This window comes from Copadichromis virginalis, linkage group LG6 (genome assembly GCF_057382275.1).
Source record: "Copadichromis virginalis isolate Kocher_CV1m ecotype Utaka linkage group LG6, C_Virginalis_male_GT1.1, whole genome shotgun sequence".
NCBI lineage: Eukaryota > Metazoa > Chordata > Actinopteri > Cichliformes > Cichlidae > Copadichromis > Copadichromis virginalis.
The window spans coordinates 1,481,559-1,505,906 of NC_140623.1; the positions used below are offsets into that span (position 1 = coordinate 1,481,559).

General features: G+C 41.3%; 2 protein-coding genes across 3 annotated transcripts; one reads left to right on the forward strand and one right to left on the reverse strand.

Annotated features, from left to right (window-relative positions):
- Positions 1 to 952: 952 nt before the first annotated feature.
- LOC146706879 (mitoferrin-2-like) lies at positions 953 to 11,277 on the reverse strand. Its single transcript, XM_085458173.1, has 4 exons — positions 10,833 to 11,277; positions 4,988 to 5,216; positions 4,595 to 4,651; positions 953 to 4,176 (listed from the first exon to the last, which is right to left on the reverse strand). Exons 1-4 carry the CDS (start codon positions 11,088 to 11,090, stop codon positions 3,596 to 3,598), a joined length of 1,125 nt encoding a protein of 374 aa, XP_085314299.1. The 5' UTR covers positions 11,091 to 11,277; the 3' UTR covers positions 953 to 3,595.
- A 610-nt stretch (positions 11,278 to 11,887) lies between these two features.
- Positions 11,888 to 22,576, forward strand: LOC146706880 (ectonucleoside triphosphate diphosphohydrolase 7-like). 2 transcript variants are annotated; one of them, XM_085458174.1, is made up of 14 exons: positions 11,888 to 12,066; positions 12,698 to 12,799; positions 13,050 to 13,235; positions 13,988 to 14,193; positions 16,675 to 16,825; positions 17,077 to 17,180; positions 17,304 to 17,363; positions 17,493 to 17,641; positions 17,738 to 17,904; positions 19,329 to 19,530; positions 19,647 to 19,766; positions 19,881 to 19,966; positions 21,125 to 21,286; positions 22,001 to 22,576. In XM_085458174.1, exons 2-14 carry the CDS (start codon positions 12,792 to 12,794, stop codon positions 22,215 to 22,217), a joined length of 1,818 nt encoding a protein of 605 aa, XP_085314300.1. In that variant the 5' UTR covers positions 11,888 to 12,066; positions 12,698 to 12,791; the 3' UTR covers positions 22,218 to 22,576. The 2 variants fall into 2 exon arrangements, with proteins under 2 accessions (XP_085314300.1, XP_085314301.1); XM_085458175.1 differs by having other exon boundaries at positions 12,701 to 12,799.
- Positions 22,577 to 24,348: the final 1,772 nt, after the last annotated feature.

Sequence of the window (24,348 nt, forward strand, 5' to 3'; positions counted from 1 at the left end):
TACCATCAAAAGACTCTCAGAAACTGGGCAAACTGACAGGAAGAGGTCTGGCAGGCACAAACCACTATCAAGCACAGCTTAATAGTGGTCGTAGTAAACAAGTCTGTTTCAGCTGTGAAGAGAAGACTTCGAGCTGCATGTTTGGCAGCAAGAAAGCCATTGCTAAGATGTCAGAATAAGACAAAGAGGCTTGCCTGGGCCATGAAACACCGACACTGGACTACTGAAGACTAGAAAAAGGTCATATGGACTGATGAATGTGTGTTGAGTAGGCGAAAGAATGGTTCCACAGTGGGTGGCATCAACTGTCAACCATGGAGGAGGAAGTGTGATGGTCTGTGGCTGTTTTGCTGGATCCAGGGTTGGTGACTTGTACAGAGTTAGAGGGCCCCCTGAACCAAAACAGCTACCAGAGCATTCTGCAGCACCATGGTATACCCTCTAGTATGTGCCACAGTCCTCATACCTAAACCCCATCGAGCTAGTTTAGGATTAACTGGACAAAAGAGTGAAAGCAAAGCAACCTACAGGTGCCGCATGCTTATGGGAACTTCTGCAACAGATATGGGAAGAACTTTATGAACATTTCATTTCTATTGTCGAAAGAATGCCACGGGTGTGTTCAGCCGTTATATTTGCCAAAGGTGGCTACTTTGATGAGTCAAAGGTTTAGAATACATCTTGGTCTAAGAAATTGATTCTATCATTTCTTTTCAACTGCAATTGCTTATTTGTGCAATGAGACATTAAACTGTATAATTTTCAATAGAAAAACTGGAAAAATTGGGGTGTTATAAAAGTTTGGACCAGTAGAGAGTGTGTGCGTGTATCAGTCAATACCAAAAGAGGGTATCTCTATCGATAAATAGTCTCCAGACTGTGCACATACTGAAGCGGAGTGTCGATGTTGTAATGTGAGGGTGAGGAAAAATAAGACCAGCAGACACATTGATAGCCTCAGCGCTTGGCGAGCCAGCACCAAGAGAAGTCCCTGCTTCTGCGAGGAGCTGCCTTAGCGAGTTTATTTACAAGTCACAAAATACAGGCGACTCTTTCAAAGTGCGCACAAGCGTTCCACATTAGTGTTGCTATTTGACAAACCATCAGTTCATCCCCTCTACTGCTCAGTCTTTGGTTTCCCAACTTTGAAACGTGAGGATCAGTCCCACAATCACACTCAAAATACTCTTTACCTATTTATTTTGTTCCACAGATACATAAGGTGTCGCTGCTCTTAAAATAATACAGTTTGGTTTTTCCCCTATCATCCAGGTGAGGATTTTGTGCACTACAAAAACTTGCATTTTTACAGCACAGTTGACAAAACTCACAGTTCAAATTTATATCATTCAGCATAGAAGTCAGCCTCATATTTGGAGCTTTAACAATCTATTTATGCATGTTAGTAAAAAAATTTTTTTTAGATTTATGGCTTCAAAAACATTAAATCTATATCTGTTATACAGTGATCTCTGTAGTAGTTGTGCGTGGCTGTATAGCGGCTAACTGTAGGCGTGTATTTAAATAGTTGCCTCGGTTTCTCTTTATTTTCCAAAGTTGCTTTTCTGCACTAAATATGACAACAACTTTTAAGTTTTTCAAGTGCTGGAAAAACAGAAGAAAAATAAATCATGACTGCAGTGATATAAAAACTGTTACCTTATTTGTACAGCTTCTACTAAAGATATGGTTTTCCGCACATCCACGTGTGATAATGAGGGCAAAAAAAGGTTTAAAAATCCAGAAGCCCGGTCTCATGGCTGCAACAGAAAAAGCACTTTTCTAGAGCAAAGACATGAAGTGACACGATGACCCTGGCAAAGGAAATAAAAAGTCCAATAAATTCATACTTTTTTCCTCCTCAAACTGTTTTTCCAATTAAAGGACAACAGCTGTGCTAAGATCAAATAAACTCAGTCACAACTGACCTCCAAAACAATGTAGTTTACACGCGCGCACACACACGTTCCACTCAAGCGCTAAATCTTCGATCCAAACCCAATTCTGTTTTCCAAAACAGAAACAACAATCTGTGTGTCACACACGTGACAGAGAGGGTTAGGTAAAATAAAGGTGATCCCACACTAAAGTCACTTATTTTGAGCCAAGCATTACTGTACATTTGACAGTACTGATTCAGTAACCCAACACTGTGCAAAAAGAGGACATCACAACATTGCACAACACTTCCTTCAAAGGAACTCTGTGGACATGAACCAGAACAAAGTTTTGATCCGGAGGAATCAAATGTCTGCATCTGATGAAGAGGCGGCCTGACCTGGCCTCAAAACACTGCTCTGCCGGATGTCCCTCAAAGTTATTCAAGGCTGTGAGCTACGAAGCTCAAGTTCTTGTTTTAAAAGTTTCATCTAATCTCCAATTGTCCTCAAGTTTTTAGGATGGCAATTAAACACTGCACCCCCCTGTGGTCAGAGGGTGCAATGGCAGTAACGCTTTTAACCATCCCCCCCCAACATGTGCAGTCAGGAGATGTGTCTTAACTAAGCCACAGTGCAGCTCTTAAGTAACTTAACCTGCTGAGATTTAAGGCCATTCTAGCATCTTCCCATCAGTGTGGGACTTTTTACCCTTTCTGGGGTATTTATAAAATGTTACAATCAAAACCAAGTTCATTAGGAGTATAAACACCCTCAAACTAAAGCTCAAAGCCATCACTTCAACCTGAGTCTTTTTTTTCCCCCAAACATACATAAGAGTCAGGGGGGTTGGGGGGTCCTTAACGGGTGGGACCAATCCAGACTTAACTTCAGTGTGTTAGCAGTGCTTCCCACACACTGATGGTGACTCGTTCAAGGGTTTATTTATTCATTTATTCTCTGGTCATTTGAGAGAACAGCACCTTAGCCAATTTACCAGTGGTCCCTCTCACTTATTTAGAAAGTTGATTTTCTGATAACTATGCCATTGTGCTGGTTATCAATATCATTAAGCTACTTCTTAAAGGATGAACACAAATTTACAGTTTCTGGAGTTTTGCAGCTGTCGGCTCCAGAGACCCATCGGGATTGAGGCGGAGTCTCATTGGCGATGCAGCTGATTGCACCAAAGTTTATGGTGTCATGAGTTAGTGGGCAAAAAAATATCTGTAGAGGTGTTAATAATTTGTTAAAGGGTACATGGAACTCTCTAGCAGTAGACGCTCTCTGCCACAACTAGAAACAACATCTGTGGGAAACACTGCTCAGCCACAACAAATGATTTCCTTTCTGGATGCCCATGTTGAGAGTTTGTTGGGTCAAACACTAATAAAAGTAAAAAAAACAACAACAAAAAAAAACTCAAAGAAAATTGGAACCAGAACCTGTTATTTCAGGGCAATCTTCTTGCAGATGGACATCTGCCAACCCTCTATAATGAGAGGCTACTTTTGTTGGTTGTAAATGTAGTCACCCGCTTTGAATTAGAACAGATATCATAATTGATATCAGTAAACAAGATGATAACTGACTTTCTGCTCAAAGAATCAGAAAGAATTTTTTAACCTTCAGATGTTCAGAAATCACCACCCATAACAGTGATTGCTACGGTGCAAAAAACCTCTGAAATGCTAATACCCAGTCGTGTTTCCAGGCGTTTATTTGTCTCCATCCCGATCTCCATGCAACCTTCTCTCATGCTGCCGTTTAGTGAGGATGTATTTGAAGAACTCGTAGACAGACCAGCTGATGGCAGTAGAGGGCATCTGGTAGATGACCCGGGCTTGGACGCCTTTAAAAAAGGCTGGAAAGCCTCCCATCCTGTACACCGTCCGAAAAGCCTCGCCCAGGCCAGAGATTTGGTGGCTGCCAGAGGCCGACGCAACCGCTCCAGCTCCCGTCGCTGCCTCTGCCTGGATCACGTGAATGGCCCGAGTCTCCTGCGTGTTGAGAAGGGTCTTGCAGACATCGAGGGGGGTAGTGGCAGCAGCAGCCAGGGCTCCAGCAAGAGCACCGGAAACAACGTGGGAGGAAGGGTTGTACTGTCTGTGGGGGTTGAGAAGCTCCTGCAGGTACTCATAGGTCATGAAGTGGAGCACCTGGAAGGGCACGTTCATCGTGAGCTGGGTGGTGTAGCTGCGGTAGAAAGCAGCTGGGCCCTCGTGTCTCAGCAGAGAACTCACACAGTCCACCACGCCACGATAAGGTGAGTTAAACATCTGCATTCGCTGCTTCACAACTAAAAGAAAAAGACAGGACACAGCTTCCTCAATCACATTCAATAACACCTGATCAAGCACGTGTTTTCTATGATCTAATGACCATTTCTTATCAATCCCTCCAATCATATTCACACAGAATTAATTGTTCACACAGAACAAAATGTTAGCCTTCTCAAGTAAACGCATAACTCCGTGTGACTGTCATCATCAGACTGGTCTGTTGTAAAAAGCTCTTTTATTGTCTGCAGCTTGAGCCTGTAGCTCCACCAAGTGTCCTAATCACAGAAACACCACGTGGTCTATAATGACCTGAAGTAGGCGGAGGTTCTTTAAGTAGGTCAACACCAAGTCTTTACTGTGCAGAATACATCACATGTGACTGCGTGCACATCAGCTGAGCTGACATAAGCAAAGAGATGGAGGAAGAGAGTTTACCTTCAGCTGGGTTCATGGTGGCATCGTGCAGCACTGTGGCCATGCAGCCCGCCACTCCTGCACAACAGACAAAAAAAAAAAAAGTTTTAACCACAAGATGTCACTGACTCTCCAAATATTTTGAACACATTACAAGGAGTGTGTTAAAAACGTTAGCATAACTGGCTCTAGTTTAATTTAAAAAAAAATTAATTTAATCAATCAAACAATCAAACTGACAATAATAAACAGTCACAGAGTCAAGTGTAACTTCCTTCTACCAAATTCTACTGAATTCATTTCCTGTTTCTTTATTCTTCTGTTCTTTAAAATAAAGAAAGAAAAAAGAAAACACAATCAAACTTCTGCACCATTGATTATAAGTCAAAATTTGCTGACTGGGAAACATCTTACCATTGGCAAAGTGGCTGTTGGTGCCAGGATGTATAGCGTCACTGAGCGAGAACTTTATCTTCTCATAGCACGCGAAGTAGAGAGCATGGGCAGGCCCCGCCCCCACTGCCAGTACATTCACGCCTCTGATCGGCCTCCACACGCCCTCAGTCTGTACAATCTGCCGCAGGGCATCCATCACGTTCCTGTAGCGTGCGCCCGGCTCTGGGTACAAGCTCTGCATGCGAGTCTAAGGTAATGGGGAGGAAAAAAAATTTGAAAAGAATAAATAAATAAATAAATAATGTTGCAATCTGTATCCCACCTTTTAACGTTCTGGGTGGGAATAATAAGTATTTTTAAAATAAATACAAACTTTTATTTAAGCCCACTCAATTTTATAAACACTTGGAATTGGATATTGTGATATTTCTTGTTCAAAGTTAACAGGCGTACTTTTGCATTCTTGCAGAAAAGATGCAGAAGAACAAAGAGAACAAACAACAAACAAGGAAAAAAATAAAAATGGAGGAAGTGTTACAGGGCCCCTTTCTGTCAGCATAACCATTATAAACACTTATCCCTCTGTCAGGGAAACCTGAACAGCTAACAGGACATTTGGCGCAGTAGGCAAGCACTCATGTAAATGATAAATTTTAGGTTCGTCTATTCTGTTTGTGGTTCTTACTATGTTGGGTATTTGATGCTGCAGTTCCTGATGCAACACAAAGTTACTTTAATCTTTAGAAGAGGCTCTTGCGTTTTGAAAACTGCAGCTTTTTAAAATGACGACAGTATAGGAAGCCTGTCATAAACAACAAAACCCACAACTCCTAATATAGTAAAGGATTGAGACAAATGATGTTGGATGACAAAGATGGCGCGGTTTCACTTCTGTGTCCAAATATCATGCAGTATGTGTCATTTTAACAGCCTTTTCACTGGAAATCATCCAATGTTTATGGAAGTACATATCACTGTAGAAAATGTAACTAGATCTGAGTTCAATCAGTGTTTTTGCCCATGAATGAGTACTACTGTTCACTGGTGGACAATAAATGAATCTGACCACCTAAGTAACAGACAGGGATGTGCGTGACAAGTCGACCAATCATCGCTATTGTCACTAGTCAGCATCACATATACTAGTTGTTTTTACTTCACACCCAATGCTGGTAAATAGTTGTGTAATAGTTGTGTCCTACTGTTATGCAGCCATCTGCCACCAGAGGGAGTGTTGTTGTTGAGAAACACTATAAATCCCTCAATCTCGGCCTGATCTTTTGTTAATGCTATCATTGAAAGTTTAATTAAAAGGCGAAAGAATAAGACTGTGGATATGTGCTTTCGCTGTAAGGCGAACTAGGCTTTCTCTTAGCGATAGTGTGAGGAGTTCAGTCATTTGGGAGGGGCTCAGAGTGCAGCCGCTGCACTGCCACACCAAAAGGAGGCAACTGAGGTGGGGTAAGGTGTTCCGACTGGGCCTTTCTTACTGGGACTAGGCCCCAGGGTAGACCTGAGACTTGCTGCCCATGCCTAGTAACAGATTGCCAAAGCAATGAGCAATATTTTCAGCCCCCTAACATGTCACAATCCTAAGTTTTTCCAGCTGCTTTACAGAAGAGCAGAGAGCACATCTTCCTCTTGGCAAAATGTTCACATGGACATTCCCGGTTTGTGCTTCTGGGAAACGATAACGCACACAGAATGTGCTCATCCATCCACAATGTGAGCGGTGCATTCAAGACTGTTGTAGAACGTCCACGTCCTCAGCACTGAGCAGCAAACAACAGCAGCAGCTGGTAGTGAAAAAAATGACAACAGTTCACCGGTTTATGTATTCAGCCTTACTTCACTGTATACCACTAACTCACTAGTGTCATATTTGCCCTGCAAAAGAGCAAATGCCACCTCTGCTATCAAAGCAATCATCTCTGACGGCCTGATGTAGCAACCTGGCAGCTGTTGCTAGGTTGCTACATTACCCTAAAAAACATTAAAATCTACCAACTAGATAGACAGGGTAGCTTTGTGCAAACAGTCAAAGGGCAAGGTCAATTGTAGATACTGAAGAAACTACAGCAGTGCTTCCTTTTAAAGTCTGATTAAATGGATCAGAGGTTTGTAACATTTTGCAACATATTTCACCATTTTTTCAAAAGGTTTTTTTAATGGTTCACCCAGGAAAAAGTCTGCATTTGTTTTTTCCCTAGCTTAAAATAGACGTTTATGTATGAAAAAGCTCAAACTATGTGTTGATTGAGTAAATAAAACTCGCTTACAAAAAAAAAAAAAAAAAAAGAATTCCTGATATTATTTTGGTGAAAGAAACTTCTTTCACCAAAACAGATTAGTAAGATAATGCTTTCTGCCTGCCTTCAAGCAATGAAGAAACAGACACTGAATTTAGTGAGAAGAATAGACTGAAGCATAACGATCAGTACTACATAAAGATGCTGGCCAGCTACGTATGATGGCAGCAGGAAACAGGTTGTGAAAAAACAAACCTTAGCAGTAAAAGGAAGTTGTCTTTAAAAGTTTACTGTAAAGAAAATCCAAAGTTCCTTCAGACAAAAGATATTCAACCACAAAGTTTTGTAATCCACTTCCTTCTACTTCAGCTTTGTTGCTGGAAGAGCGACACAGTCTTGAGACACATAAGGCCAGGAAAGGCTTACGAAATTCTCAACTTAAAGTCTTCTTTATAAATTAAAACACCCGAAGCACATGTAGCTGACATCCTACCAGGAATGACATTAGGTCTGAATGTTAATTGCTCTATGTTTTTGTTAAAGGCTTTCTAAAAATGAGGAAGTGATCAACATCATTTTTTACCAAATGTTGCTCAGTTAAAATGACCTGCACAGGACTTGTCACTGCAGCAGATTGCACATTTACATCCTTGTTAATAAGAATTTGGAATAACCACAAATCTGCAAGTCAAAACATTTTCAACAAACATCTGCTGATCATGGTGTGATTCTGATGAAAGGTCCTGCAAGGGAAAGCTTGAGCTTGTTTTCACCAAATCTTCAACTTGGAATTTATAGTGAATAAGCCTTTTGTTTGATTTACCACCGCTATAAGAAACCACAGAATTACTGCTTCTTTATCTCCTGATACAAAAAGGAAATAACAGGCCGCATACTGAGCACTAAGCTTACAAAGGAAGACACTGTCTTGATTGCTGAAATGCTTTTTGACTGCTAAGATTTGACTAGTCAGTTCCTCCTCTAATCCTTAAATCTACTCAACTTTTCTAGCTAAAGCATGGGACAAGCAGCTGTTCACAGTTGGCACAGACATTTATATCATAGGAAGACATGGTTAGAAAATCCTAAACCATCCAGTTATTCTGAGAAAGAAGCCTGTGCACAGGGCCACACCCTCTTCTGCCAAGGAGTGCTTCATTTAACTAGTGTGTCATTGACTTTTGCTCCAGTGACTAATGACCCAAATGAGTTACTCAGTTACTACAGCCAACTCTTCACCGTGGTTTTTTGACAGTTTCTGCAAAGTGTTTTCCCAAAGTAAAGCAAAGAGTGATGTTGTCTACAACCATAAAGGTAGCTCCAACAATGCAAATGAATGAAAGCAACAACTGTCCCCAGTATCGCTTCCGTTTAGTCCTCTACGGTTACGTCTTTGATATCAGACTTTGACCATATGTGAACTCCAAAGTTAATTCTAAAATCTCGCCTGTTGGATTTTCTTCGGGATTACTTTTACGATACTAACCATTTACTTAAAACGTAGCACAATTGAAGGCTTTGGACAAAGCAACACAAAATGTCCATGGAGTTAATGGGTTAAGTGATAACTTTCTTTAAGTGTATCGGGACCCGTGGGAAAGTAGTGCTGTGTAGCAAGGTGTAAATTTACGAGTCCACTTGAAATTGAAAAAAGAAAACACACCAAAAATGCACATTTCAAACCCTGTGCGATAAAGGATGCATGTTAGCAGGCCCGGCCCTAACCAATCTGGCGCCCTAGGCAAGATTTTAGGTGGCGCCCCCCTACATCGGCAGTGTAGTGTATGTACTCACAAGAAACCGAATAGCTTTGTCTTTGACCTTTTTTTTTTTTTACTTAAAGAAAGCAAATTCACAATCAGAATAATTAACAAGATAAAAAAAGATATGAATAAATAAATGAATACAAAAAATAAAAAATGAATATATGAAATACAATAAATTTTGCATACATAAACACAATAAAACGTGTCAACAAGTTGGATAAAATAAATTAAAAATACAATATAAATAAGGCAACAGGAACACCACTTGATGCTGCTGCATCATGGCTGGGTTGTGCTGCTGATGCTGCATCACTGGTGGGTTGTGCTGCTGAAGTGGAGGCAGCAGCGGTAGATGTGGTAGATGGCCCAGGGGTGGGATTTAGAAACTTCAACAGCGCGTCTGAAGAGAGGAGTATGTGACACCACTGAGTATTAAAGTCTAATAATAAAAACATATGATTCCAGGAATAAAATGAAATTATATAATATAAATGAAAAACCAAAGAGATATATGTACGATGTTAACTCTTATGCAAATTAGATTAGATTCAATTTATTGTCATCATTACAGTGAAATGCTGAATAGCAGAATGCAAAGTAACAGTATAATATCATATGAGAATGTTATGTTATGATTATCTTTGACCGAATCACAGCAGTGCTCATATTAAAAAACAGCATTCCCTCTCATGTGATATTGCTTAATTAACATTAATGATGTGCACTTTAACAACTAGGCTTACAACTATAATATATACAGGGGTGGAAAAGTGACTATTACCTGCAGGGTAAACATTAGCTAACCAGAAGGCAATAACAATGTAAACAAAAAACACCTGCTTAAAAGATGAACACAAATGAGGAATGGTGGGAAAGGTGGGAGTACTGTAATTACCTAACGTTACATTATTATTTTCCATAACAATTTAGCCCTCTCCACAATATTAACTGACGTTAAAACAGTTAACTAGCTATTTATTGATTAGCAATTAGCGAATCATGTAACATTAGCTTAATGCTAAAAATTTAGGTTACTATCACATTCAGACAAATAATTTCATGTAGGCTAACGTTACCTACCTCTGTCTTTTTCTCGTTTCTCCTCCTCTTCTTTTCTCTTTTTTCTTCCCTGGCCACCTGACAGTTTTGGCCGTTTTGACATCTTGTGTTGATTTTTTGATGTGGTGACGTCCAAAAGGAACCATGATACGGGAAGGGAGGGGGCGCATCGTACGGGGAGGGGGGGCGTAATGTTGTAACAAATAATGTTTCTATTAAATAAGCTTTACTTTGCATTTTAATTAACGTGGGATTATTTTTTGTATTTAGAATTAATAGTACCAACTTTTTTTTTTTTTTCAACATTTATGGCACTGGCGTGGCGCCCCCTGATGGACGGCGCCCTTAGCATTTGCCTATACGGCCTATGCCACGGGCCGGCCCTGCATGTTAGGGACAAACTTTAACAATCTGGGACAAACTGAGGTGCCGGTTACCACACTAACGGCACCTCAGTGAGCTACTATCAAGCCTAACACATCAGTTATCTCTCCAAATCAAAGCTAGGTAAAGGTAAACATACACACTAACATTAAGCTTCCCACTGCGTCCGCCTGAGAATCCTGAGTTTTATAATTTTAGGTTTAGGTAACGTAGCTGATTTAACTGACCTCTGTTAGCAAGGTTACCCCCTGTTAGCTTGTAAGCTAGCGTTAATCGAGCTCAGGCTTGTAAAGAGGCCTGCGTCAGATTCGGCTTTATACAACCAGTTGCTACCCTCAATGCTGCAAAAACAGAGCACGACAAACTTTAAAACTCGTAGCCTATTATATTCCATCGCTCTTATACCTTGACACAGTCGACGGGATACATAACGCAGTGCTCCATGATTCCAGCAACGGCACCTGCCAACATGTGTGTGCTGGTGGATACTCCTTGAGGCAGTCCTTCATAGTCTATTTCTGTCTCGACAGAAGTCAAGGTCTCCAGAGTAGACCGATGTGACACCGAGACAAAGTCCTGTTCCCCCGCCATTCTGGATGAGACATGAAATCCTCCCGCTGCTTCCACCGACGTTCGCCGGGACATGAAACCATCCGCTTCCATTCAGGTAAGTGACTTTAGTCCTCCTGATATGGACAAATCCGGCGGTTGCCTGTTGGCGCGTTCTTCCCGGCAGCTTATGAATGCAGGCCGGGGATAGAAAGTGCGCGGCAGCCAGCTGCAGAGAGACCGGGAACCAGGAGGAAGGATGGGTTGGTTGTGAGTGTTGCACGCCAACAAATGAATTTGATTCGCTAGACTAGCTGTCAATCATAGACAGTTCGCTCCAATTAGCCAGTTTGGGCTGGGCGGGTAGGTAAAGTGGGTGGAGTTTAAATCTCGTCTTTTGTAACTTCTTTTTATCACGCGTATGGGCCTGCTGGAACGGGACGTCCCAGATTACGCATCAACGTAGACTTGAACGAAACACATCTACACTTAAAGTTAGGGCATTTGTGGGATTTCTTTTATTTTTCTTTAATACTGATATGTTTACTTCAGCAAAAGGGTATATTGTTTTTTTACATGACAAAATCATATGTCATATGGACTTTTTGATCTGGAGAAAACACAACTTACTGATTTTTCAAGATAAAATAAACAGTCTTTGATTAAAAAAAAGTCTATAAAATGTTATAGACATATTATTATTGTTATTAATATTGCTAGTGTATGATCGTACATACACACTCTACGATAGTCTGATGTATTTTTAATATTATGATTTTAGTTGTTGTAATAAAAATAATTCCCATATGTCGGAAAAATAAAATATTTCCCATTCCACCGCATTGCATAGTTCTGATTATTCCTACAGGCTTGAATGCAGCAAGCCTTCGCCTTTCGTGTTTGATGACGTAGCCAACCGGCTAACCGGAAATTTCGGTCATTTCCTCTCCGTCTCCTCGTCGTGTTCTCTAAACTAATAATTTACGGTGATGCGGCGAGAGAATAAGGGGTCGTATTGTCTTATCTGTCGAACTACAAACAAGTATTATTAATGTCTGTTACTGCCATGGTGGAGAAGAGGCTTCTGTAGGTACGTTTATAAGAGCGAGTGATAGCATACGGGTGCTGTGATGGTTATCAGTTGTTCGTAAACGTATCCGGTTTGTAATTGAACAGTTATTAACAATGATAGCTACATTTGTAGCCAATAAATAAATACAGCATATAATGTATTTTTCCCTCTGTTATTTGGTTTGGGTTACAGTTATTGTGTTTTATGTAACGGTTTTAGCTTATATAACTGAGAGGTAGGCTAGTTACACTGACCCGTGGAAAAAAAGAGAGATTATACTAAAATGGTCCTCTTCTATTTAACGACAGCGTCTAACAAGTGCAGCACGGGATTTAAAAACATATCACAGATTTGAAGCACAATATGCTTATTGTTCTGGCAGGCAGGCTAGAGTAATTTGTTTGTTTGCAAGTGTTACAAATAAATTCGATTTTTTGAGGTTGTAGCAAGTAAAATTAAGGCCTTACGAAGACAAACAGTGTTAGTTAGGTCTGCCAGTGTACAGGCTGCCAGCTGACTAGAGTAAAGTATTTATTGTGTTGTAAAGTTTTTATTTTATTTTTATTTTTACGTGCATTTAGACAACAGGGCATTAACATTAAGTCCGCTGAGCCTCTCTCCCCCCCTCCCCCTTCTTACTCCCTTCCAGCAGAAAAAAAAATTCAGTTGACAACATCATAATCAGCCTGCAGCCGCCATGAGGTGACGACTGTGACATTTTGTACTTTTGCTGATGTGGACACATGGCAAGGTAATAAACCGATAACAGTTTCTGCTGTCAGAGTATTCCTGAGAAGCCGTTATGCTTGGCACGCTAACAAATGTTTTTCCATGGCTGTGGGAAACACAGGTGTTACTACTTATGTTACTGTGGGCTCAGCACTTAACACAACAGAGCCTATAATTAATTAATTAACTTAAACTTGTATTTACCTACTGTTTCATGTCAGAATGGCTGCTGTTGTATATAACAGTATCTGCTGTGTCTTCGTCTTCCACAGGATTACTTTGTCCTGCCTGCCAGCCTCCTGGTACTGCAGCGTGTCCCTGCTGTCTCTGGGCTGTGCCCCAAGACAGAGGCTTCTGCTCCTGCTGCTGCTGCTCATCACCTCTGCCTTCTTCCTTCTGGAAACCTACCAAAGGCAGCTATGGGGCACCCAGCGACGGTCTGGGACCCAAATTAACAAGTGAGTGGACGGAAATGAAACAAATAAACTCATTTCATTTGAGCCGTACACAGAGGCTGACAGAGTGGCCTCTTGCAAATCTGGAAGCCTTTTGGTAACGTGTTTTCCTCTTATATGCTACTTTGGGCTCACTTTAATAGATTTTTGTCTTCCTGTGTTAGTTTGTCTTGTTGGAAAATGCAATTTCAAAAATCTAGTCCCAAAACCTTTTCCAGTCAGTGTTGTAGAAGCTAAGCTAAACGAAGCATGGCTCTAAGGAAATAGGAGGGTGAAACAGCATGCCAAAACATGCCATAAATTTAGGTGCATTTCATAATCAGCCACCATTAATCTGAGCAATGAAGTCTAGAGAATTTCTTAAGTGCCGCCATGTCGATCATATTCTCTTTGAGCTCAAATAATGCAGGCCCTCCTCTCTTTCAAGTGTGCTCGAGTGGAAAGCTCATGGTAAACAGATAACCAGCTTTGAGAGCACTGTTGAAAGGACTCAGTGTGTGGGACTGACTGCAGGTGTTCTCCTCAGTAAACAAGGGAAAGATACTAAATAAGGAGATCATTTGGAAAAATGTAAATGCACTCTGCGGTTTCTTTGTATGAATGTGTAGAACATTTGTTTCAAGCGGATTTAAAGGAAGAAGCATGTCTGTGGATATTATTTAAGCTCTTGACACCTTTGTGCTTTCTTTGGTACATAAGTGCAGTTTTCTGAGTATATTCTTCATCTCCTAATGTTTCTGTTTGCTCTCCTTCAGATACCTCTCCCTCACTGAGTCTATGGAGGCTACTGACATCCTCAACCCTTCACTGAATTATGGCATCGTGGTGGACTGTGGCAGCAGTGGCTCCAGGATCTTTGTGTATTACTGGCCACCCCATAACGGGAACCCCCACACCCTACTGGACATCAGACAAATGAGGGACCGCAGCCGCAACACTGTCGTCAAGAAGATCAAGCCTGGTGAGTAAGCAAAGCTCATTCGGAGTTTGTACAGAGTGTGAAAGCTTGCTGAGAACGCACATGAGCAAATGTTAGACTGGTTTTATGAATAGATCCTCTGCGACTCCCCAGGCAGTATGGTGTACAGTGGTTAGAACTTCAAAGCCACAATGTTTCTAGTTCAGGTCTACTGATTGGCTGGGGCCTTTCTTTACGTATCAAAGTTTTAAGACATGGATTTTAGGTCAAGTGGAAGTTCCTAGCTGGCCTTGGATGCGGGGTAGATGAAGTGCTTAGAGCATATAGAATTAAACACTGTATGAATGTGTGGTTAAAGTCCTTTGTCTGGATTTGAAAAGTCATGTCTGTCCATCTTTATCGTCCTTCATCCTCCTACATATTCCTCACATCCTACTGTCTGCACTCTTGTGTATCCTCCTCTCTCTCTCCCTTTTTTCTTGTAGTATAGACGTCCTTTCTTATTATCTGCTGTGGTAGAATAACATGTGAGTTATTGACCAGTTTTGTGAGCCACTGATAATTTTATGAATGTTTTTTTTTTCAGATGGAAATTAGTTTGCAAAAGTTTGACTGCAAAAGGCTTTTTATAAGAACTGAACAGTTTCTGTGTATTAAAATGCTAAATGGCTTTTAATTTGAAACATATACAGGAAATGTTACATTTGTATAAATGGTGTACCCTTAACAGAACAGGAGCAGATCAGAGTACTAAATTTCTCTTTATACTCAGTCAGAAATGGTAAATGGCCTGCATTTGTATAGCGCTTTACTCAGTCCCTAAGGACCCCAAAGCGCTTTACACTACATTCAGTCATTCACACACACACACGGCAATGGCAAGCTACATTGTAGCCACAGCTGCCTTGGGGCGCACTAACAGAGGCGAGGCTGCCGGACACTGGCGCCACCGGGCCCTCTGAGTATCTGCATGATATTTGGCATGCAGGAGGCAGCCTGGAATCGAACCACTGACCTGATTAGTGGCTGACCTGCTCTGCCACCTGAGCTACAGCCACCCCAGAAAGATTTAGGAAAGGCTATGCTCAGCAGTCGAGGTAAATCAAAGTCGGATGGCATAAGATGAATCACAGTGTTCACGTAAATGAATGAGCAATTAGAAGAAACATTGTTTCTAGGTTTGCTTAACTGTAACTGTTTAAGCCTTATGTACAGACCAGAAACAAAGTGGCAAAGACTGATTGTTTATTTGTTTTGTTTTGTTTTTGGTGCCAGACGGTGCCAGTGAGACAGAACATGATGGCGACAGCGAGATCATTTCTTATTCACTGTTTGCCCTTTGGCTCACGGCCAGAAAAGTGAAAGTCAGAGCATGTGAATCTGGAAAGAACATGATGGAAAACAGAAAGTAGGAAAAAGATAAACAGATTTGGCTTCAGTTGTTTTCCCATGCAAAGTGAACTTGGTGGTGTTACACTTAATTCTATTTTATGTATGTGACTAGACACTGCCGTATAAGTCACTTCTAATTGAAAGATCCCAAAATTAAAATGATAGGACCATTTAATATTCGTACATGTATATTTTCTTTATCTCTTTTTCATTATGTCGTTCTCCTCCTCTTCATCTGTCTCATCCATCACTTTTCTGTCTTCCCTCATTTCCACCTCATCCTCTTCCTCCTCACCTCAGGCCTCATCTCCTGAACTAAAATCAAAGCTCTAACACACAGATCTGTGCATTAATGCTTATACATGCTTATCCATGGCTGATATTATCACAATTACTTAATGTCAGCAGATTAGATATGTGACCCTCCCGACTTGTATCCGACTCCTTCCACAAATGTTCACAGCCTCCTCCAGAACAAATAGACACCTGGCATGTTGAGTAACAATAGGATTATGCACTAAATTGGGAGGGGTAAAACAATCTACTAGATTTTACACACTGTACCTTTTAATAATTAGTCACATCAGTGGTGAGGAGCTTTCAGTCCCTGCGACTTTGTTTTATCTCTGCCACAGCAGGCAGATTAGATCGAATGCTGCAGTTAAAGGAAACCTGACCCTTTGAATGCCGGGACATCGTTGTGTGACAACCATTCTAATCATTTTCCTTTTAAGGCTTTTATGATTGATGTGTGGTATGTAAGGTTATAATGCTGATGTCTTAGCTTTGTCTAGTTCAGTGATCTGCATCAAATACTTCCAGATTTTTCATATCATTCAGAATTTATTCCTACCAAAACACACTGATATATTTTAGATCATGTCATGTAAAGTGTTTGTGTGAAACCTCAACTATACCTATATATTAGTCATTTATTAGTCATTTTATGACCCAAATTCACCCTGTTCAACTTCATCTTATCTTGACAGCATTAGATTTTCTTTCTGTTCCATTATGGGCGACGTATTAGCTTTCTGCATTAGCTAGCTCTAATTTTATAACTAGCTAAAAATTCTGAATTTTGTATTTTATACCTGATTGTACTGTGTGTGTGTGTGTGTATTCTCTCAGGAATCTCTACTCTGGCAACCACACCAACGCAGGCCAGTGACTACCTCCACCCTCTCCTCAGCTTTGCTGCTGCTCATGTCCCAAAGAACAAACATAAAGAGACTCCACTCTACATCCTCTGTACTGCTGGCATGCGGCTGCTGCATGAGAGGTAAACAGAACACCACGCAACAGCATCAGTTTTTAATCTAATGGTATTTTAAGGGAGACCTGGTATGGTTGTTTCCAGCTCCCACTGTGAACCATTTGACTCTACTCTAGTAAAGCTGATATGGTCTCCCTCACCTTTCTTCTGATTGGCTGTCCCTGGTAAATGAAGGGTTTGCAGCTTTCCTCACTTGTTCTGTATTTCTATATTGTGAACAAAACCTCCCGTTTTATGCTGTACTTCTCTGCATGTAGGCAGCAAGCAGACATTATAGAGGATCTTGTCACCGATGTCCCCCTGGAGTTTGATTTCCTCTTTTCCCGTTCACATGTTGAGGTCATCTCTGGGAAACAGGAAGGTGAGCTGACAGTCTTGTTTACCCTGCTGATAGTGGCACTCTTTAAATCTGACACTTCTAACTGCTGCCTGCTTGTTTCTGTGTCTCCTCACTGTGAAACGACATGTTCCTGTGACCTCGTAGGAGTGTATGCATGGATTGGCATTAACTTTGTCTTGGGCCGCTTCGACCATCCTGATGAGGGTGAGTGTGACGGAGGCATGATGTTTACCAAACTCACACTAATGTTTGTTTCACTTGTGTTTTATGCAAAATTGTTATTTTTTGGGGGGGTGGAATTTTTTTAATATTTAAAAAAAAAAAAATTTTTAGAGGACGCCACAGTCGAAGTGACGACAAGTTCTCAGAACCAGCAGCCAATCAGCAGACGGCGCACAGTGGGCATCATGGATATGGGTGGAGCTTCGCTTCAGATCGCCTATGAGGTGCCCAGCGCCATCACCTTCAACTCACCTCAAGAAGTAAGGAAATACACTGAGTACTGACCTGTCCTGCCTGTGATGTAGCCTGGAAGGCTGCTCCTGTCTGCATTAGCGTAACACGCCTGTGGTTTTCAGGAGGAGGCAGGGAAGAGCTTCCTCGCAGAGTTTAATCTGGGCTGTGATGTCGAGCACACGCAACACGTGTACCGAGTGTATGTCACCACGTTCCTGGGCTTTGGAGGAAACATGGCCAGGCAGCGCTACGAGGACCAGCTCTTTAACAGCACCTTCACCAAGAACAGGTTAGTCACATGTGTTTTTTATGCTTGAAGCACACTGTGAGATACCTGCAAATATCTACATTTTGCATTACAGCTGCATAACTGATATGTGTCTCATTTTTCCTTTAGACAGAGCTACACTGTAAAACTGATATTTACAGGCAGTTGTTATTATTCTATAGCCAATATATTATAACATTCACTTTACTTCTAATTAGTGTGAATGTAGATTAAACATTCACAGCATTATAATCCAAATCTTTGTTATTATTTTTCATTATTATTATCCTGTATTGTGTAGGTTTTTCACCAGCTATCACCTTCAACTTAGAAAAACCATTCAACCACCGTTATATTGCTCTTCTTTTCTACATGTCTGCTTGTATTTTTCTCATTTCTAACTTTTATATTTTTTGAAATATTCAACTTTATTCAACAAAATCTATAATGTATTTCAATGGAGAGAAGTGTTTAAACCCTCTTTTAAGTTGCCCCTCTTTTAACTCTAACTGCTTCCATATACGTTCACCTACAGACACCTTTCAGACTTTAAAACGAAGCCAAGACATGAAACTATTGATCTTGTATTTATCTTTTCAATATTTTTTATAGTTTTTCTTCAGTTCCACTTTTCATGCTTTTTTTCACCCGTTTCAGAGTTTATGATGAGTGTCTGTGGGATCGGTTAGAGTGGGGTAGAGTGGGACAAGTCCAAAAATGAATCACATTTTTTTGTCTTTCAACTGCTGCTGTGTTGACAGTTTTCCCTCTACAGCCATTGTTTTACCCATAGCCATTATTGTCCTCCTTCATCAGTGTTATTATCATTAAGGTTCTCCTATAAATGCCTCCTCCATCCAACTCTTCCATAGAGAACAATGTTAAACAGCTCCCATATTTACTCTAAAAGTAAGCTGAAGCAAACAAAAATCAACACCTGTCTCCCAGGTGTGTTACCATAAGAGATCAGCTTCTAGACGGTGTCTTTTCCTCTCATGCCTTTCGTATTACTCTTACCCAAAGTCAAGCTGGCACTTATCACAGCTGTTTTCTCTATTTGCTTCTTTCCAGGTTTTGCTGAACCTTGTAAAAATACTGTCTGCCTTTAACTTGGTTTAATCTCAGAAACTAGAAAAACAGCACCATCTCCCTGCACACAATCACACATCCTCTCTAAAATCCAATCTGGAGCATGTGATGTGAAACATAGTGCACATACATTCAGGACTGTGAATCTTTTGTGTATAAAATGATATGAATAATTAATGATCTTGATTTGACAATGTTGATTCAGACTTTTAAACATCCTATAACTGATCAAGTATTTAATTCTGATTCACTGATTTATCTAATTGCAGACACTTATCTTTCTAAACCTCACATTCTTTCAGTGTAGCTAAGTGAAGGAAGTAGATTTAATTTTTTTTTTCCATGTTATTGTCCAGATATCTAACCACACAGACGGGTCTGAGTAAGGACAAACCGTACCTGGACTCCTGCCTGCCCGTCGGACTGACTGAAACAATAGTCCGGGACAATCGCACGCTGCACCTGAGGGGTCAGGGTGACTGGACCAAGTGTCAGGAGGCAGTGCGACCCTTCCTGGGTCTCCATAATGGCACTATGTCACCAAGAGGTGTCTATCAGGTATGGACCTTTATGATAGCAAGGTTTTGTTTATGGTATTGATCGCTGCTCAGTCTTTCCTTGATTCTTTATAAAGTAGAGATGCAAAGAAAAATTGGCATCTAATATTTTTGCAGGCTCCCATCAACTTCAGCAACAGTGAGTTCTATGGTTTCTCTGAGTTTTACTACTGTATGGAGGACGTGCTCAGGATAGGAGGACAGTACAACAGTGAGAAATACTCCAAAGCTTCTATGGTAACAGACAAACAAAACCAGTCCTTCCATTAGACAAATATATTAGATAAAAGATTTTAACATTCTGTGTTTGTTCAGTGAAAGTTCAGTTTCATGTTTCGGTTTATTTAACAGGACTACTGCTCTACCCAGTGGTCGACACTGAAACAGCGTCTGGAAAACCACCTTTACTCCAAACAGGCAGACGACAGCAGACTGAAGTAAGTTCAGTTTTCTGGCTGTATTCATGCTATTCTAAATTGTCCGTGGAAACACCTGCACACAAACGACACACACAAATAAATGTGGCATCTTTTGAGAATTTTCCAGTTCTGTGTGAGAGTTTTTTCATAGCAAAGAGCAGAACCTGAGATGTGAAGTGTGTAATTATCACAATCGCCAATTCACTTTTATTAGGCCACATGAGGAGGAACTCTTCAGTTACTCCCCAACTACTTCACTGACCATATGTAGAAAATGGACAAAGTTACGTCAGCCGTTGGTTTGTGGTTTATTTTTGTCATCAAACCAAATTTCTAGAACTGGACATGTTTGTGGCTAAAATCTTCACATGTTTAAGATACACACATATTTATTCAGTCTAGCAAACTGCAGTTAATTGCAGATCATATTGTGTGTTGTAAATGAGGATACTTCTTTTCTCCTGCTTTCCACATATAAACAAATCTCTCTGAACTTGATTTTCAGCCCATAAACTCTTGGTAAGTAAGGCTGACCCAATTCTTCTACCAATGCACAACAGTGGATTATTTCAGTAACACCAGGAGCCACAGGCACATCCAAGCATTTCGAGGACAGTAAACAAAAAAAACAGAACAAATATTTCCTAATTGCTCACTTCTCAGTTCTTTACGTCACTAACTATAAATTATGCATAAATTCTGTATAAATACACAAACAAACTCAAATTTTACACGCGAGTCTTTATGATGTGACATCGCTAACATGAAAAAAGGAGAAAAAGCAACTCTTACCGTCATGTACCAGCTGAAATGTTCACCCCAGAAACTGATATAGCTTTGCAGTTAAGTGCAGGTTGATGTAACAGCCTGCTGCCATCGTTTTGCCACTTTCAGTCGTAGAGTTTCACCCACAGCTTTGTTTGTCTCAGTGGGAAATGGCAAATGAAGGCTAATGATGTCAGCTACATCACTCTTCAGACTGTGTTTTGATTCTTGAAAGAATGATATACTGCTGGTGGCAAAGTTGTGAAAGTTATTCCCTTTCTTGCCTGCAGGTGGTGCACATTTGCATGACTCTATCTGCAGCTGTAAATCTAAATGGCTGCTTTGTTTTCCCTGCCCTCAGATGTCACTTTCATCCTCCTCTGACCCATTATTGTGCTGTTTTTACCCCAGGTATCAGTGCTTCAAGTCAGCCTGGGTGTATGAAGTGTTACACTCTGGTTTCCGTTTCCCCACCAACTACCTGAACCTGAAAACAGCCCAGCTGGTTTATGACAAAGAGGTCCAGTGGACTTTGGGGGCCATCCTGTACAAAACCCGCTTCCTGCCTCTCAGGTAACTGTCAGATATGTCACACTTTAACTCTACACTAACTTACGCTGGTATGTACTTTCATTGATTTGCTCCTGTTATCCCTGCACTGAGTTACCTTTTAACTTGTAGGTTTGTTTGGGGAAAAAACACAAGATGTGTCACAGGAATGTGCTCGCTATGAAAAACACGGCTTACGTCTTTATCTTGTCACAGTCTGAAATCAGCTATAGAGCGATTCAGTTCATTTTTATTCATGAAGCACTAAACCAGAACAACTGTCACCTGACACCTCGAGGGGTTTTAGACTCTAAAGTAAAGACGCTAAAGTAATAGAGAAAAAACCCAGCAATCACTTGGAGCAACCACTTGGTGACAGTGGGAAGGAAAAACTCCCTTTTAACAGGAAGAAACCTCCAGTAGGTCCAGGCTGAGACAGGAGCAGCTAACTGCTTTGACTGGTGGGGGACAAAAGACACGCTGTGCAAGAGAGCCACAAATTAATAATAACAAGCACAGTGCATCATATAAACAGAGTTTGTTTACCTGAAAAGATTTTTAAAACATCCTCTTTACATCCGTGAAATGAAACAGTTACAGAAAGTTATAACTTGACTAAACCTGCCCCCCAAAAATAATACACCAGCTAAACAGAATGCTGCTCCTGCTGCTCTGCTCATTAGCAAGGATTTGTTTTGGATTAAACATGTGCTTCCTCTGCCCCGCTTGTTTCTCCAGGGACCTGCAGCAGGAAGCACTGCGGCAGAACCACCCCAGCTGGCTGCGCTCTTCATTCGTCTACAACCACCACCTGTTCTCACTCTGCATCCTGGTGGTGGTGCTGGCCATCCTGCTCTACATCCTGCGCCTGCGGAGGATTCACCAGCGGGAGCAGCGGCAGGCCGAGGTCCTGAACCTCCTCTGGGTGGAAGAGGGAGAGGCTCTCCTCCCCTGAGAAATATGTCTGGGACGGGAGGCTCCACACTAATCGCATACAGTCTTATATGTGCCTCACTGTGTGTGAAAAATGTGAGTATGGAGGACAGTTGAGGAAGGGAGAAATTACTCAGTGGAAAAGCGTGTGATTTGGTAGATTATGATGTAAGAGGAGACCAGACAAAAACATCGCAACATGGAGACAGTTTAATGAGCCCCGAAATCAAACACCTCTGTATATCCTTTGATCGTACAGAGCTCACCTCAGACTGGAGAGACAGACTCTGGGCTCACTTTCTTCTCTTCACGACCACTTTGGATGAAAAGAATCACCCCAGGTTTACAGGATCAAACCACTCCTTTTTTCGGGGGGGGGGGGGGGGGGGGGGGGGGCTACCCATTCCTTCGAATATCTTATTTCTAGGTTACAGGCAGTGTGGATGGTTAACATGGATGTGGTGTCATTGTTAATGTTTCCACTGCTGACTGAGGAGAAAACACGAGAGGATAGAGATTATTTTGCAATATGGGCTCACTGGAGGGGAAAAGTCACCTAAAAGGACAGCAGAGGGAGTGGTCATTCGTTATCATCTAATTGTTTTGTCTTTTGTTTTATCATATTGAAAGTCAAAGCGGTTGCGCAAAAATTCAGTTCTTAAAGGGGACCTTAACATTTTTCCCACCTATGTATTGTTACAGTGGTTGGTGGTCGTATGAAATAAAAGTGTCAAGTAATGAGGTCAGTCACTGGGCAATAATGTCTGTGGGTAAAAGCTCAGGCTTCAGACTGATTTAAACACTCAGTTTGACATTGTTTTTTCTACCCTTGGCTCTGGATGATGTCAGTGACAGGGGATAGCCCAAATATGGGCATCTCAGGCACATTACACTCACTGTGAGCACAGAAGCCCCCGCTGGCTTAAAGGGAAGGTTGCAAGAGCGAAAGCAGTTCACTTTAGATAGAAGATGAACTGGGGGGCTCCACTGAGGCCCAGTATAAGTTAGATAAGGATTATATTTAGGCGTGAATGATACAGAGCTACTCTGGTACAGTCAAAGGATAAAAATGAGCATATTGGGTCCATATGAAACAAACCCAGGCAGCCTGAGCTCTTTAATGCGAGCAGAGCTGAGAGTAGGCAGAGGCTGAATGAGTGCCAGATGTTTATATGGACCACCCATCACGAGACAGGTTGTGTACATATATGACTGGATGGTATATGATGCATGTGCTTATAGAGCGACTTCCGTTTTAACGCGAATCCTATTTACATGCTGTTTACATCTCCAAATATCACACAAACACAACATTATGCCACAACATGCCAAACATTACTCACCTGTGTCAGTGGCTGCTGCAGATGAGAAATACCAGGAAAAATCTGCCACTTTTGCGTACAGGTTTTTGTATCCTACATGACCTGTGCTTTCCCCCGCCATCATTTCTGTAGCCCAGTGTTACCTGCCCTTTATCTGTGAAATGACATCTGTAACAAACCCTAAGCTGCTTCATACCTGAGAACTTATTTTTTGTTTCAGCCCTCGTGCCCAGCTCAATTGCTCACTTCTCCAAAACTGGCATTTCATTATAAGTTAGTGCAAGTTGATTTAAAGCTTGTTGTCACCATTCCTCCATGATCAAGGATCGGCTTTCACCCACAGCTCCGTTCGTCTCGATGGGAAGATTTCCTTCAAAGCAATCCTGCAGACTGATGATGTCAGCTGCATCACTTTGGCCTCAGACCATGGTTTGATACTTGAATTCCACTGCTGTCCTGCCAATACCCCCGTCCAACCAAATTTTAATCAGAGGGTAGGCAGGGCCAAGAAGCTTTTTAGCTGAAATAAGCAAGGAGGCTTAATCAGAGTCTGGACAGAGGCACTGAAAGCAGAAGAAGAACCTGCAGGCCTGATTTAAGCAGATGCTGTCTGATTTTTGAATGCAATAACTCAGAGAAAGGGGGAGGGACACTTCCTGTGCCTCAGGCTTAGATGGATACTGGGACATGAACGAAAGTACAGAACAGCTCTCAGTCTGTGTTTCGAATATCAAGATGAACTACTTTAAAGCCATTTTTAGGAGTAGAGCCTAATGCAGACAAAGAGGTGTATTCCATTCTGTGTCTACTGTATTGTATAGCTGTAAATTG

Coding starts and splice junctions, on each gene's coding strand:
- LOC146706879 (XM_085458173.1), bottom strand. CDS start 11,090: ATGGAAGCGGATGGTTTCATGTCCCGGCGAACGTCGGTGGAAGCAGCG. Junction 4,652..4,987: donor CAACAGCCACTTTGCCAATG/GTAAGATGTTTC, acceptor TCTGTTGTGCAG/GAGTGGCGGGCTGCATGGCC. Junction 4,177..4,594: donor CACCATGAACCCAGCTGAAG/GTAAACTCTCTT, acceptor TTTTTCTTTTAG/TTGTGAAGCAGCGAATGCAG.
- LOC146706880 (XM_085458174.1), top strand. Junction 14,194..16,674: donor CGTCAAGAAGATCAAGCCTG/GTGAGTAAGCAA, acceptor GTATTCTCTCAG/GAATCTCTACTCTGGCAACC. Junction 17,642..17,737: donor CCTTCAACTCACCTCAAGAA/GTAAGGAAATAC, acceptor TGTGGTTTTCAG/GAGGAGGCAGGGAAGAGCTT.